This window comes from Diceros bicornis, chromosome 21 (assembly GCF_020826845.1).
Source record: "Diceros bicornis minor isolate mBicDic1 chromosome 21, mDicBic1.mat.cur, whole genome shotgun sequence".
Classification (NCBI taxonomy): domain Eukaryota; kingdom Metazoa; phylum Chordata; class Mammalia; order Perissodactyla; family Rhinocerotidae; genus Diceros; species Diceros bicornis.
Window position 1 is genome coordinate 13760518 of NC_080760.1, and position 17421 is coordinate 13777938.

Sequence of the window (17421 nt, forward strand, 5' to 3'; positions counted from 1 at the left end):
CCTCTAATAACGAACTAACAAAAAGAGAACTCAAGAATACAATCCCACTTACAATCCCAACAAAAAGAATAAAATATCTAGGAATAAATTTACCCCAGGACGTGAAAGACTCATACAATGAAAACTGTAAGACATTTATTGAAAGAAATCAATGAAGACATAAAGAAATGGAAAGATATTCCATGCCTATGGATTGGAAGAATAAATATATTTAAAATGTGCATACTACGTAAAGCAATCTACAGATTCAATGCAATCCCAATCAGAATCCCAATGACTTTCTTCACAGAAACAGAACAAAGAATCCTAAAATTCATAGGGGGCAACGAAAGTCCCCGAACAGTCAAAGCAATCCTGAGAAAAAAGAACAAAGCAGGAGGCATCACGATCCCTGCCTTCAAAATATACTACAAAGCTATAGTAATCAACAGCATAATACTGTTCAAAAACAGACCCACAGATCAATGGAACAGAATTGAAAGCCCAGAAATAAAACCACACATCTACAGACAGCTAATCTTCGACAAAGGAGCTAAGAACATACAATGGAGACAGGAGAGTTTCTTCAATAAATGGTGTTGGGAAAACTGGACAGCCACATGCAAAAGAATGAAAGTAGACCATTATCTTTTGCCATACATAAAAATTGAGTCAAAATGGATCAAAGACTTGAATGTAAGACCCGAAACCATAAAATTCCTATAAGAAAATATAGGCAGTACACTCTTTGACATTGTTCTTAGAAGAATCTTTTCAAATACCATGTCTACTCGGGCAAGGGAAACAAGAAAAAATAAACAAGTGGGACTTCATCAAACTAAAGAGCTTCTGCAAGGCAAAGGAAACCAGGGTCAAAACAAAAAGACAGGGGGCCGGCCCAGTGGCGCAGCAGTTAAGTTCACGTGTTCTGCTTCGGTGGCCCGGGGTTCACCAGTTTGGATCCAGGGCACGGACCTACTCACCGCTCATCAAGCCATGCTGAGGTGGTAGCCCACATAGAAGAACTAGAAGGACCTACAACTAGGATATACAACTATGTACTGGGGGCTTTGGGGAGAAAAAAGAAGAAAAGAGGAAGATTGGCAACAGATGTTAGCACAGGGCCAATCTTCCTCAAAAAAATTAACAAAAACAAAAACGAAAAGACAACTCACCAACTGGGAGAAAATATTTGGAAATCATATATCTGACAAGGGGTTAATCTCCAAAATATATAAAGAACTCACATAACTCAACAACAAAAAAACAAACAACCCAATCAAAAAATGGGCAGAGGATATGAACAGATATTTTTCCAAAGAAGATTTACAGATGGCCAACAGGCACACGAAAAGATGTTCAACATCACTATTCATCAGGGAAATGCAAATCAAAACTACACTAAGATATCACCTTACACCCGTTAGAATGGCTATAATCACCAAGACAAAAAATAACAAATGTTGGAGAGAATGTGGAGAAAAGCAAACCCTCATACACTGCTGGTCGGAATGCAAACTGGTGTAGCCACTATGGAGAACAGTATGGAGATTTCTCAAAAAATTAAAAACAGAAATAACCATATGACCCAGCTATCCTACTACTGGGTATTTATCCAAAGAACTTGAAATCAACAATTCAAAGAGACTTATGCACCCCTATGTTCATTGCAGTATTAGTCACAACAGCCAAGACACGGAAGCAACCCAAGTGCCCATCAACTGATGATTTAAAGAAGATATGGTATATATATACAATGGAATACTACTCAATCATTAAAAAACGTCCCCTTCGCAACAATATGGATGGACCTTGAGGGTATTATGTTAACTGAAATAAGCCAGATAGAGAAAGACAAACGCTGTACAATTTCACTCATACGTGGAAGATAAACAAACACACAGATAAAGAGAACAGATTAGTGGTTACCAGAGGGGAAGGGGGTTCGGGGGTAGGCATAAGGGGTAAAGGGGCACATTTATATGGTGATTGACAAATAATAATGTACAACTGAAATTTCACAATGTTATAAACTATTATGACCTCAATAAAATTAAAAAAAAAAAAGCACTATTAACATTAATCAAAGGGGGAAGAAAACCAGCCCTGATTTTATCTATACCTGGCAAAGGCATGGGATCATCTTCATCATCATCAGGCGGAGGGGGTCCTGGTGGAGTTCTTGGTCCCCTTGGCTGTGGTCTTGGAGGGCTTCCATTAAACTGATCTTCTTTCTCTCCATCAGCTAGAGTTTTATTAGAGACAGAAAAAGAACTTTCGAATTATTAAAGTATAGTGAAATGAATGCATGACAAAAATGCATTAATCATTTGAGTGTTTTATCTTCAGAATTTATGGATAAATTTTTCCTTTCTAATATCTAACAGAAATTTTGCTAATTAATTTATACTGAGAAAGTTAGAATTTCTGACTTTCCACATACCAAAATATAATGTATATACTCTCAGGCATTATTCCAGAGAAATGAAAACTTATTTTCCTGCAAGAAGATGTACATGATTGCTCATAACAACTTTATTGCAAGAGCCAAAAAATGGAAACTACCTAAATGTCCTTCAGTGGTTGATTGGTTAAATAAACTATGATACATTTATACTATGTAATACTACTCAGCAATAAAGAGTAAACTATTGATACACGCAACAAAGTGGATGAACCTCAAAGAAATCATGCCTAATGAAAAAAGCCAATCTCAAAAAGATACTTATTGCATGATTCCAATTATGTAACATTCATGAAATAACATAATTATAGAGATAGAGAACAGATTAGTGGTTGCCAAAGGTTAGGGATGGGTGGGGCTATAAAGGAATCTTGTGATGGTACAATCAAGTATCTTGATTGTGGTGGTGCTTATGCAAAGCCAGACATGACATAAAACTGCATAGAGGTATACACACATACAGACACACACACAAGTGCATGTATAACTGGTGAAATCTAAACAAGCTCTAAAGATTGTACCAACACCAATTTTCTTGTTTTGATATTGTGCTATAATTGTAAAAGATGTTAATACTGCGGGAGGCTGGGGAAGAGTGCACCGGACTTCCCTGTACATTTCTTTGCAACCTCTTATAAATCTATAATTATTTCAAACTAAAAAGTTAAAAACATACATACACACACACACACACACACACACACGCACGCACGCAATGTATAAGCTTAAAAGTCAATTTTAAAACAAGTCAGTAGGGCCGGCCCCATGGCTTAGCGGTTAAGTGCACGTGCTCCACTACTGGCGGCCCGGGTTCGGATCCCGGGTGCACACCAACGCACCGCTTGTCCGGCCATGCTGAGGCCGCGTCCCACATACAGCAACTAGAAGGATGTGTAACTATGACTATTTACTGGGGCTTCGGGGGGAAAAAAAAAGGAGGAGGATTGGCAATAGATGTTAGCTCAGAGCCAGTCTTCCTCAGTCAAAAAAAAAAGAGGAGGATTAGCACGGATGTTAGCTCAGGGCTGATCTTCCTCAAAAAAAATAAAACAAGTCAGTAAATTTAACAAAATTTTAGAGTAGCCAGGCACTGTGTGAGGCACTGTGATAAAACTAGAGACACAAATACAAGTAAAACATACTCTCTGCGCACAAAGATCTCACAGTATGGTAAAAAAAGACAAACAAGCACAAAAGAATGAAGGATTAAAAGAAAAAGAAAAGTGAAAGATTAACTGTGCTTAGCAGGTAAGATATAAGAAAAGAGATGAAAATACAGGGTGTGACCACCATCAGAGACAAAGAACTCATACCACATTATTATATCAGGATTAAGAGAAACAAAGGTCATTTTACGTGTGCTCATAAAATGCTAATTGTAAAGCAAAATATTTTTCCTAGTGACTTCAATTATAATTTCAAAATGTATTCCTGAAAATCCTTATTTCAGCAGTTTATAGCAAGTAATACTGGATTGAAGAGAAGAGACACTGGGAAACGTGAGTCTAGCTATGCGCCTTGCAGAAGGAAAGCCACTGGAGTTTAATGGAGTTCTTATTTTTCTTGTCTCCAGTTAATGAGCAAAAGGTTCTCAAAAATGGAAAAACTCTGCATAACTTAAGATGTAGATATCTAAACAAATTTGAGATGCACTCCTGAAAATTAATGAGTATTACAAGAATATATACAAACTTATTGCCTACTCTTCAATTCTTTTCGAGATAATTTTGATAGTAAACCATGAATACCACTGGATTACATTATTTACATATTTCAAATGAAAAACAATCCCTCGGGTCAATTAAAAAGCATTCCAGGAAAGTCGAGGAAGAAAATAATATGTAACCACTTTAACATAAGACGTTCTTTTTTTTTTTTTTTTGTGAGGAAGATCACGCCTGAGCTAACATCCATGCTAATCCTCCTCTTTTTGCTGAGGAAGACCGGCTCTGGGCTAACATCTGTGTCTATCTTCTTCCACTTTATGTGGGACGCCACCACAGCATGGCCTGACAAGCAGTGCCTCGGTGAGCGCCCGGGATCCGAACCCGGGCGCCAGCAGTGGCACGCGCACACTTAACCGCTACGCCACGGGCCTGGCCCCAGAAGAAATTCTTATAGGAAAGAATGGAAGACTGACAGATACCTTGTCAAGTCTTAAGCAAGATTCAAAGGGTAGAAGAGCTCTTTGAATTACCTTTTGCTACTATAACGAACGTAAGTGTCATTGACAAAGGCAAATTTAAAATTCTCACCATGTTTTGGATTCCTTTTCAAACTTGGCTGCGGCTGGGGAGGTGGTGGAGGTGGAGGCGGAGGTGGTGGAGAGTCTCTGTCGTGACTTATTACTCTATCCACTGATCCGTATATTGCCAGTGTCAGACAGTTGTACCAGCCTCTTAGCACCAAACCATCAGTATTCACCTGATTTGTTGGGAGAAAATATCTTTCAAATTAATACTTTAATATGCCGGAAGTAAACTATATCAAATTAGCTGTGGTTCAACTAAAGTCTTTAAAAGTATGCTGAAAATGCAAAGGTCAATACCGGTGGGAATTCACCCTAAGGTACAGCTTTCATATGGCCCTCCAGAGTTACCATACCTAAACCTGACTCAAACTTTATCTCCCCAGCCCTATACTTTATGTCAACCCTGTTCAAAAAGCATAACCAGATTCCCAACCAAGAGAAGAGAAATGATAAAATTAAATGGGAGTTACTGCCAATTAATAAATTAAACCCCAATAGTTACAAGAGTCATGGAGGTATACAAAAGCATAAACTGTGCCCAGTGTCAAAGATTATAAAGTTCATAAAATTTTACAGCATTCTTTTTACATGCCAAACTCATACACACAGGTATATTTTATGTACTTGCATGGTACTTAAATAGTAAGGGTAATCAGAGGCACTAAACAAATTATTTTTGCAAAAAAACTTTCTCCTAAAAAGATCAAAGACTTTATCAATGCCATTAACTCTCAATATTTCCTTATAAAATAAAAATAACTACTTTATGTTTTATAGAACTTATCTACATTAATCATCATATCTTCATAATAACTATGGGAGGTAGTCAGAGCAAATATTACCAACAAATAAGAAAATCAGAGCGTCAGTAGAAGAACCTGGACTAGAAACCGAAGCCCCTGACTTCCAGTTCTCTTTCCGCTCTACCACATTGAGTTAAGATGAAGTAATAAGTGGTAATGGGGCCCCTTCTAGAGGCACAACAGGAAGAAAGAAATTATTCTTCTCCTTGCTAACTCTAGCAAACTCTAGTAAAGGGAAACTGAGGACCAGAAGAAAGGTTCAAAGACTATGCCCAGGGATTAATAGACTCTAAACAGAAATACCACTGGAAGAAAGATAAAGAGATAAGGAAGATAATTTTTAATCTAAACAGGATGCAGAGGATTAAATACTCAACTCCCCCTCCCCCAAAAACAGCAGGCTGAGTAGTCCCATACTAGATTACAATTATTTTTGCATTTCAGATATTCCATGATTCAGATTTTCTAGATGGTTCTAGAATAGCATTTGGTATATCAAGAAAAAAGGCATACTTTTGATATGAAAAGAAGAAATATGAAATAGGTATTTTTTAAGAAATTTTAATTAAGGCTCAGTGATGTCTAATAACAATTTACCTGCCTGTCATCTTCTGAACTTGCCCACATAAATGAAAGAAGGGAAAGCACAGAGGCTGGCCTCTCCCCGACTCATGTATAAAAATTAGGGGAAGAAAGAACTTTATAGGCAGAGAATGACATTACAATGTCTTTGCTCCCTTTTAAAACAGTTTCTGGATAGAAGAGGAATCAGACAAGAAATGATGATAACCTGCAGCACCAGAACCAAATAAGCTGACATTCTGCACCACTGGTTTATTTGGATCAAAAACTGAATGGAGGTGAAAACAAACAGTAGTAACAAGTTGAAAACTGACTTCCGCAATTACCTTTGAGTTGGGTCTAAAGATGATGGAAGTATTCTCATCATATTCCAGGCTGCCAAAAGAGTAGGAATAAATATATAGGCTCAAACACCGAACATCACAGTTCACGAAGAAGTCTTTCTAAATTCATATATTTTAATAAAATGAAACGCTAAATTTTTGTTTTGATTTAACAAACCATAAAGTTTGGGTTTAATTTACTCCCCCAAAAAATGTTATCAAGAAAAAATGTAAAACAAACCCCCCAGAGATTCTGATTTAATTGGTTTGGGGTGTATGTAGGTATCAGTATTTCTTAAAAAGCACCCTTGGTAATTCTAATGTACAGCCAAAGTAAAGAACTATTGCAGGGCCACCCTCGTGGCGCAAGCGGTTAAGTGCGTGCACTCCCCTGCGGTGGCCCGGGGTTTGCCGGTTCGGATCCCGGGCCTGCACTGACGCACTGCTTGGCAAGCCATGCTGTGGCGGCGTCCCACATAAAGTGGTGGAAGATGGGCACAGATGTTAGCCCAGGGCCAGTCTTCCTCAGTAAAAAAACAGGAGGATTGGCAGATGTTAGCACATGGCTGATCTCCTCACAAAAAAAAAAAAAAACTACTGCATCATAGTCTTCCAAAAATGTATATTGGGACTAAAATTAAAGAAAAGCACCTATTTTTCTCAAGCAGGTACTGACATCAGAAAAACATTCTATAATCTTAAAAATTAGCTGCTTCAGATTATCTTGGTTCCCTTTACTTAAAAAAAGGTTAAATTATCAATATAATTTAATAATAAACGAATGAAAGATCAATAAAAGAACAAGTCTAAAAAACTGTTACTTCCTGACAGGGATAAAAATTTTTCCATTTCTAAGCTGCCTTTAAAACTTTTTTATCTTATAAATAAGTTCTAAGTAAACCCATTTAATGGTCAATTATCTTGCAGATGTCAAAAGAGCTAGTTTTAATAACACCTAGCATGTATTAAATAATCTCAAAAAGGAAGTATCTATTAACAAAATTCTCATTTTACAAAATGTGATTATGCTATGCAGTACTGTGACGTAAAAGACACAGACAAAATATTAGCTCTCAATGTGTTTATATACTTTTTTTAAGAATCAAAAAGCAATATTTTCTAAATTAGAAGGTTATTATCAAATGATGTGATATGTGTAAGAAATGCATACATCAATAAAAAGCAAACAAAAGATGGCTAATGTTTCATACATTTAAAATTTTATTTTTGGTAGGGGCCGGCCCGGTGGCCCAAGTGGTTAAGAGCATGCACTCTGCTTCAGTGGCCCGGGGTTCACAGTTTCTGATCCTGGGCACGCACCGAGGCACGGCTTGTCAAGCCATGCTGTGAAGGCATCCCATATAAAGTAGAGGAAGATGGGCACGGATGTTAGCTCAGGGCCAATCTTCCTCAGAAAAAAAAAGGGGGGGGATTGGAATTAGATGTTAGCTCATGGCCGATCTTCCTCAAAAAAAAAATTTTTTTTATTTTGTAAATAAACTTAACTTCTTAGGAGCTTGACATTTCTTTAATATTGCCAACTGATAAAATTAAACCCTGAGTTCTTGGATCTACCACCATATATATCCTTTTCTTCTATCTAAAGAATAAAAAGGTTTTGCTGACTAACTGATGAGTTTCTGGTGTAATTACCTAGTAGGTACATACCTTCCCAACCTATCGAAAACTGGGGCACTTGGTTTGCTTACATTGTTAAAGAATAAGTCTAATTGAAATGTGTGCGGAGATGTCTCCCTGTGAATGAAACAAAGTTGAAACGTCAGCCTTTGCAATACTCAGTTCCTAAATTAAAACAAAAAACAAAGTAAGTACAAATTTAAGAGCAATTCTAGCGTTAAGATATAATATTCCTAAGATTTAAATAACAAAAATATACAGTTAATTGTAATATTTTCTGTAATTTTATTTAAATCCAATTCTCAAGAAGCAAACTATTCACTTTGAGTATTATTGCAAATAAAATTTTAATCATCTAGTCTCTTTTGTCTGCTACTTGGACCATTCTACAGCACCTAAATATTTAAAATTTTTAATGTATTTTAAAGGAAAATGCTAATTAATTGTGATCTAATTTTATAATTCTTTATATCATTACTCCTTTTCATTAGCAAAAAGAATCAGGAGTTAATTAACTTCAAGCTGTATGTTACAATTTGATTTCAACTTAATCCACACTAATACAAAACTATAATAAGAATTTTAGCATCAGAGTCCTAAATTGTGACTTAAAGCCTAAATTGAAATTTGTATAGCAGCAATTTACATAAATATTTTTGTAGATTTACATAGTTAAGATTAAAGCCTATTTAATTTGTATTAGAATGAAATCTTGCTACACTTGATATATATTTCACCCTTGGCTGAAATTTCTTAGGCTCAACTAAAACCTTGATATTAAACACTGCATGCTTTGTTGTTTATTTACAAAAAGTTCAAATGGTAAAAAGTGTAACGCCCAGAGTACTACCAAAGAGGTTCCCTTGTGCACTTCTGGTAGAAGTACAAACAGGTGCAATCATTCTGAACGGCAACATGACAATAAAATTCAGGAGACTGAGAAAATGTTCACACCACTTGATGCAGAAATATATTTTTCTAGGAAGTGTTTCTATGGAAACACTGATAGGCAAACAAAGATTTTTTTCAAGAGGATGTTCATTATACTATGACATGTAATTTGAAAACTAAAAACCATCTAACAGTCCCCACATAAAGAACTAGCGAAATAAATTACCGTACAGTCGTTTGTCAGATTATGCAGCCATTAGAAACCATATTTTCAAACAAAATTGAATGATGTGAAAGCACTCCTGAGATAATGTTAAATGAAATAAAGGAATAAACATAATAGTATACAGTGGGGTCAGAGTAGCATCATACATTTACCTTACCCAAATTCAACTATATGTGCTCAACAACTCTAGTCTCTCCCTCCTATCCTTCCTCTTCAAACTAGACCCTGGCCTCCAATATCTCAAGGAAAGGAAAAAAGGGTTGAAATGCAAATTCTTTAGTTTTGTGGCACCAAAGATGCAGGTCCTGGTCACTGAAAAGGGATGTAAAGAATCAATGGTGATTTGACTGCATCAGTGTTTCATCTTAAAACTTGTTAACTCTAAAAGCTAATCTCACATAAGATACCACATTTACATATATACAAACACATACATATACATTAAAAAACACAATGCATCGAATGTTAAGAGTCTCTCAGGGTGGCCAGCCTGGTGGCGCAAGCGGTTAAGTGTGCGCGCTCCACTGTGGTGGCCCGGAGTTCACCGGTTTGGATCCCAGGCGCGCACCGATGCACCGCTTGTCAAGCCATGCTGTGGCGGTGTCCCACATAAAGTGGAGGAAGATGGGCATGGATGTTAGCCCAGGGCCAGTCTTCCTCAGCGAAAAGAGGAGGATTGGCAGATGTTAGCTCAGGGCCGATCTTCCTCATGAAAAAAAAAAAAAGTGTCTCTCAGGATGGAGAGATTACAGGGATTTTAATTTTACCTATACAGTTCTGAACTTTATAACGAGAAAAACATTACTATAAGTATGCTGCACAAATATCATTTGATCACTAATATTACTTTGAACCTTGAGGTTTCAGGCTTCCTAACATCTTACATTTCTATTAATGAATTAATATGTTATTTTACTATTTTATAATATGTTGTGTATAAAGTTCTTTCTGATAATTTCATATTTGGAATTATTAAAACATGAACAGCCATTCACCCCCAGCTAAGAAAAAGGAGAGAGATAAGAAGAGGGAAAATGTAACAAATACTCTTACCCACTGCAGCTAATGGCAGAGATCCATTTTGCCCACTGTGGTAGCCAGCCTACAAAATGGCCATAAGACCCCTGCTTCCTGATTTTCACACCCTGGTGTAGCTCCCACACTGTACCAGTAGAATATGTAACCAAAATACAGGAAAAATGATAGTATTTCACTTCTGATATTAAGTTACAAAACACACTGACTGTGGCTTCCTTCCTGAAGGCATGCTCTCTCACTCTTGGAGAAATCCATGTTGTGACATGCGCAGCCCCAGAGAGAGAGAGAATCTCCTGGCAAGAAACTAAAGTCTCCTGCCAAGAGCCATGTGTGCAAGCTTCTAAGCAAATTCTCCAGCCCCAGGCAAATCTTGAGACTGGAGTCCAGGCCTATATCTTGACTATAACCTCATGAGGGAACTTGAGCCAGCTAAGCTGCTCCCAGGTTCCTGACCCTCAGAAATAGTGTGAGATAAATGTTTAGTGTTTTAGGCTGCTAAATTTGCTGTAATTTGTTATGCCGCAATAGAAAACTAATAGACCTTTCTTGACCAAAGGCAGTACAATTAGAGAAGACTGCTGCATACACTACCATTACTCCATCTTTCCCATTCTATACACTTTTTTCTTTATAGAAAAGTAGGAAGAAATTATAGGAAAACATGAGTTTTTATTTCCTTAAACATGGAAAAGAAGATATGAAGTCAATTATAGTGATCTCTCATTATAAACATTAATTAAATACTCTTATTGCTTTGTTTTGTATTTGTTTTACGTCTGAACAACCTGAAACCACCTGAAGATTTTATAGCTACTTCTACAAGTAACCAACTACTTTTCACAATTATGAAGAAATGAGCCCTTAACTTTGACTCTGTACCATAACACTCACCACTAAAGAGCTGGTTTAACTCTTTCATGTAATAGAAATTGAGTTACCCTAGCATGCACATAATGAAATGTGGTATTGATAACATAAGAGTAATACCTAAGCTATAAGCTAAAAATTCACATAGATTTATTATATATACTCATGTTTCCATAATCAAAATTTAGCTTATATCTCCAATTCATGTAATTAAAATCAGATGAAGAAGATGATTACTCATGATACAACAAAGATCAGATTCCTCCATTTTATGTCAGTTGTTAAAGTTATCAACAACTCTATGTCAGGGACCATGTCTTACAGTTTGTTTATTTCCCACAGAGCCTAAGAAAGAAAAAGCATCACATAACTACTTGCTACATATAACTAAGGGCTCATGTGAAGCTACATATTTATAAAAAGATACATGTATCAGGCTAAGAAGATCATCAAGTCATGAAAACTGATACTATAAAATAATATAATAAAAATGTAATAACAATAAAATATATATTTCTGAATATTCACACTAATTCTTATTTTCAAGGAAAAAGGTTAAAAATACTTCATTTACTAGATTGTGCCACGTGAGAATATTTTGGAAAATATAAACCTATTTCCACTCATTTTTAAAAGAAAAGAATGAAGAAAGAAAAATTTAATTTAGTACTTAGGTCAAATAACTACTCTTTTCAAGTTTAAAATGATATATGGATTATACAGAAAACCTAGAGTCAACTACAATGCAACATAACATAACCATAAGTGAATAAAGTTTTAGGCTTTTTTTTTTTTACTTACAAAATATCTTAAAATTTTGCATTTAAGAATATATTTCTAGGACAATCTTTAGTCAAAAATACTTTTAAAAAGAAAGTTGACTTACCCATATGCTCTGTTGTCAGGCAGGCTGCTATGGGCTCTTACTCCTGGGGGTATGACTCGGACTTCATTGATGTAAACCACACATGGAAAACGAACCACATCTATATGAGAACTTTGCTTTAAAAAAAAAAGGGCGGGAAAGGAACATACTGTAAGCAAAACACTTTGTCTATTCAAAATTTACTCACCTTCAATTTGTTTCATTCAGAATGTCACAAATAATCTTAAACTCCATATGACTAAAACAGTGCTATTATATTATTTACAATGCTGTATAAATCACTATTTTAATTAATTAATTTATTTATTTTTTCTTTATTCCCCCAAAGCCCCAGTAGATAGTTGTATGTCACAGCTGCACCTCCTTCTAGTTGCTGTATGTGGGATGCAGCCTCAGCATGGCCGGAGAAGCAGTGCATCAGTGCGCGCCTGGGATCCGAACCCGGGCCGCCAGCAGTAGAGAGCGCGCACTTAACCGCTAAGCCACAGGGCCGGCCCCTAAATCACTATTTTAAAGATTTTTATTTATTTATTTTTTTCCCCCCAAAGCCCCAGTAGATAGTTGTATGTCATAGTTGCACATCCTTCTAGTTGCTGTATGTGGGACGCAGCCTCAGCATGGCCGGAGAAGTGGTGCATTAGTGCGTGCCCGGGATCCGAACCAGGGCCGCCAGCAGCGGAGCGCGCGCACTTAACCGCTAAGCCACGGGGCCGGCCCTAAATCACTATTTTAAAAACAGCTGATGATTGGGGCCGGCCTGTGGCTTAGCAGTTGAGTGCTCGCGCTCCACTCTTGGCGGCCAGGGTTCGGATCCCGGGCACACACCGACGCACTGCTTGTCCAGCCATGCTGAGGCCGCATCCCACATAGAGCAACTAGAAGGATGTGCAACTATGACACAACTATCTACTGGGGCTTTGGGGAGAAAAAGGAGGAGGATTGGCAATAGATGTTAGCTCAGAGCCGGTCTTCCTCAGCAAAAAGAGGAGGAATGGCATGGATGTTAGCTCAGGGCTGATCTTCCTCACCAAAAAAAAAAAAAAAAAAAAAAAAATTAAATTAAAAACAGCTGATGATAAAATGTATCTAGTTATAGCTCTCCATTTGTATAATAACATTTTCTGCAGCCTACGTGCCTCCCTGCTGATGTTTTGCTTAGGTCAATACAGACCTGCAATCCCTTATTGGAAACCTCTGGAGCCAGATGGAGCCTTTCAGAATCCTGACTTTTTAGATTTTTGGAAAGGTAATATGATACAAATACTGCATACTAACTTAACACCCCCAGCGGCTTCTGGGGCAGTACCTTGTAATCAAAACATTAATACTTCTGCAGCTGCATATACAAACATGCACACTAAATAAAGATTGTAACTAGTATCTTGTCAATTCAGATCAGATTGCATGGCCAAATGAATTCCGGGCAGATTTTTCTGCCATTTTTGAATGTCCGAATTACAGATAAGGGATTGCGGATCTGTACTTAAATTAGCTTAATTTACTAAACTTACACACCAACTAACATCAAGAGATCAAGGGAGGCTATTTAGGTACTGAATAGTTGAGGTAAACCCTCCTTGAAATTTAAAAAAGAAAAAAAAATCCACAAACTAAGAGTTTATCATAATAAAAGAAATGGATAGCATAAATTTAGTGTACACTTATTTCTATGTATCATTTGACACAGGATCAGACAAATGTAGCTCTTATGATCAAGAATTTAAAAAGAAATTTTTCACACTGTTTTTGGGCTATTACATCAACTTTTCCTAGAGGTTCAGCCAACCATCATTACCTAGTGGCCAAAGTTCATAACTAGAAGAATAGTTCACATTATTTGCATCTAGAAAGACCTGAGTCTTGAGTCTCTCATAAAGCTGCAAAGAATATCAAGCATATCAACAGATCAAAAGACTGTTCAATTTAGTCTTTCCTAAAATGTGGCAGACAATTACAGAAGAACCTGGGTCCCTGGCATTGTGGAGCTGTTATACTAGCCCTAGAATATTTACAACCAGATTATTGAGAGAGAAAACCCGATTTTATCTAACCCACTGTTATTGTGACTTTTGTGACGTTAGCTGAACTTGTGTCCTAATTATTACAAATATACTGTAGGTATTCAACAAATACTACAGTAGATTTATATGAAAGAAATATGCATTTTGCCTCAAACTTCAGTGCTATGTTTCCTTCCTATAAAGAACTCCTCTACTTAACAAGTCTACTACACAGAAGTTCCTGGGCCAGACCGGTGGCGTAGCAGTTAAGTCCAATCGTTCCGCTTCGGCGGCCCTGGGTTCACTGGCTCAGATCCTGGGCGCGGACCTATGCATGGCTCATCAAGTCATGCTGAGGCGGCGTCCCACATAGAAGAGTTACAACTTTACAACTATAATACACAACTAGGTACTGGGGCTTTGGGGAGAAAAAAGAAAAAGAGGAAAATTGGCAACAGATGTTAGCACAGGGCCAATCTTCCTCAAAAATAAATAAAGAAATAAATAAAGGCTTAAAAAAAAGAAGTTCTGGCCCGTGGCTTAGCGGTTAAGTGCGCGCGCTCCGCTGCTGGCGGCCTGGGTTCGGATCCTGGGCGCACATCGACGCGCAGCTTCTCCGGCCATGCTGAGGCTGCGTCCCACATACAGCAACTAGAGGGATGTGCAGCTATGACATACAACTATCTACTGGGGCTTTGGGGGCAAAAATAAATAAATAAATAAAATCTTTAAAAAAAAAAAAGTTCCTTTGCTCACATGGTTATAAACTCTCATTAATATTTACAAACAAAGCTTAGAACAAAAGTTTATCAATTCCATCCTCCTCTACCACACCCTGTCCTAATTAATAAATGATATTAGCAGTAGTTAGGATATAGCCACTGTGGGCCTAAAAAAAATAAACTTAAGGTTTTAGAAACAGCCTTTCAAAATCTATTTTATTTGTAAGTAGAAGAATTTCTGTATTAGTTGCTACCACTTTTATTCAATATTTACTTCTAAACATTTATTAAATATCTATAATGTTCCAAGGTATGCTAGGTCCTGAGGATACAAAGACAAGACATAATCTCTGGCATTAAGGAACAATCTATTGTGGTAGACAAATACATAAATTGCTATGATACAGACTCACACAGGAAACTGAAAATTCAGACAGGTACTCACGTAACTCAGGTTATGAGCAAACATTTGTGGGGGAAAAGAGGAGTGTCAGAGAAGGTTTCCCAAAAGAAGTAGCACCTGAGCTAAGTAAGTCTTCAAGGAAAACAAGAATCAGTGGAAAAGAAGGAAGAGCTTTCCACGCAAAGAGAAAAGCATGCACAAAAGGAATACAAACAAGAACTTGGAAGGTTCAAGAAACTGGAAGCATAGCTCACCATGGCTAGAGGGCAAAACGAGGGAGTGAAGTAGAGCAGAGTAGCTAAACACAATCAATAGAATAACAAGAAATAAGACTTCCATCCACTGCCAGAAGTCAATTCCAAATCTGTCTCCATACAGGACCTCTCTCCTGAGCCCCAGACCACCTATATCCAACTGCCAACTTGACATCTTCACTTGACGTTCCTCTGGCACCACAAACTCAACAAGTCCAAAACCGAACTCTCCTGTATCACTGACAGCACCACCATCCACACAATAGCCAAGACATAAACCACTTTCACCCCTGGCTTCTTTCTCATTCTCTCTCACCTAAATCATTCATTCATCCGAACATCAAGTCCTATTGATTAAACCTCTAAACAGCTCTCAAATCTGTGTATTTCCCTCGGTTCCTACTGTCACTCTAGTTCTAGACACTATGCACTGTAATCTAGATTACAGCTATAGGATCCTAACTGGTTTTGTGCTTCTTTCTTGCGTCCCTCCAACTCATTCTCCTATTGCAGTGTGGTCTTTCTAGAATGTAAATGTATCACTCCCCTGCTCCTCACTGTCCCCAGGCCAAATTTCTTGGTCTTATAAACAAGAAAGGCCTCTTTTTATCACTCCAAATTTATAGCCCCAAAATACAACCCTCTTTCTCATCTTCATGCCCTCACTCATGCTTTTATCTCGGCTCAGAACCCTCCCACACTCCTCTGTCCCAACTCCTTTCAGACAGCAACTTTCTCTTGAAAGCTGAGCCAGATCAAGTCTAGATAGGTGCTTCTCCCTTGTGTATCCACAAGCTCTTATCAAACTAAACTGTAATTGCCTCCTTTATCTCTCCCATTAGAGTGGTGTTTCAAGAAGACAAGACCCAAGTCTCAGTTCACTATTATATTCATAGTGCCTAGCATATTCATTTAATGACTCTAAGACTTTTAATAGGTGCTTAATAAGAGTTGATTGAATTGTGTTTTCAGAGTTAAAAAAATATTACAATGAAGTAGGGGCCTAAAATATCTAGAGGAATACATAAAACTAGGAAGACAGGTTGCCAATAGGAAATCATGGAAGGTTTATGATTAGGGAGGTAGCAGGAATGTGAAGAACAGACTGCTCAGATTCCAAAACTCTGAGCCACATTTATCTTTGCAGGGACTCACTGTGTGTTTAAAGGTCACAGTATAGCTGTCTTCCCCTCCTTACTCTTCTATCCCTGCAACTATTTTCCCTTCTCTTTTTACCCTCTCCTAAGGGTAAACTAAGGCTATCTCATCTATTCCTACCACTTCTATTATCACTTCTGTTCAGATGAGTTCCAAACTGGTTTCTTGAAAAAAACCCTAAAATGAAGTAGGACTTTCTAGCATTAATCACTCTCTTAAGACTGTATTTTAACCCAGTAATTCCACTCTTGAAAGAAAGAAATAAAGACGTATAAAATAATTTAGCTTCAAGAATATCACATCACAGGGGCCGGCCCCGTGGCATAGCGGTTAAGTGCACACACTCCGCTGCTGGCGGCCGGGGTTCGGATCCTGGTCGTGCACCGACACACCGCTTGTCAGGTCACGCCGTGGCAGTGTTCCATATAAAGTGGAGGAAGATGGGCACAGATGTTAGCCCAGGGCCAGTCTTCCTCAGCAAAAAGAGGAGGATTGGCACGGATGTTAGCTCAAGGCTGATCTTCCTTACACACACACACACACACACACACACACACACACGATAAGTAAATAAATTTAAGACTATCACATCATAGTAAAAAGACAGAAGCCTAAAAGTATGAGAATTTAATATATAATAACATTACCACTTAAAGAAATATTATGCAGCCAATAAAAAAGATATTATACAGAATATCTAGGGACGGAAACAAGAGGCTTAGGGACAGAGATGAGAGACTTACTTTTTACTGTACCCTTTTGTAACTTTTGAATTTGTACCTCATACATGTATTACCTAGTCAAAGAAAGAGAGAACGTTTAAAAATGAGGCTTACTTTTAAAACGTTATATAGGTGTATTTCTGGATTGATAAAGATGCACAACACATTGCTAAGTGAGAAAAGAAACCACAAAACAGTATTACAGTATTGGTAC

General features: G+C 37.5%; 1 protein-coding gene across 2 annotated transcripts in view; it reads right to left on the reverse strand.

The window, feature by feature from the left end:
* Positions 1-17421, reverse strand: part of VIRMA (vir like m6A methyltransferase associated) — a 65258-nt gene that overhangs the window by 44776 nt on the left and 3061 nt on the right. For both annotated transcript variants that reach the window (XM_058564618.1, XM_058564617.1), the window contains exons 2-6: positions 11949-12064; positions 8071-8157; positions 6406-6454; positions 4699-4867; positions 2102-2224 (exon numbers count right to left, since the gene is read on the reverse strand). In XM_058564618.1, the coding sequence (XP_058420601.1) occupies positions 2102-2224; positions 4699-4867; positions 6406-6454; positions 8071-8157; positions 11949-12064 (544 nt within the window). The remainder of the gene's footprint in view (positions 1-2101; positions 2225-4698; positions 4868-6405; positions 6455-8070; positions 8158-11948; positions 12065-17421) is intronic.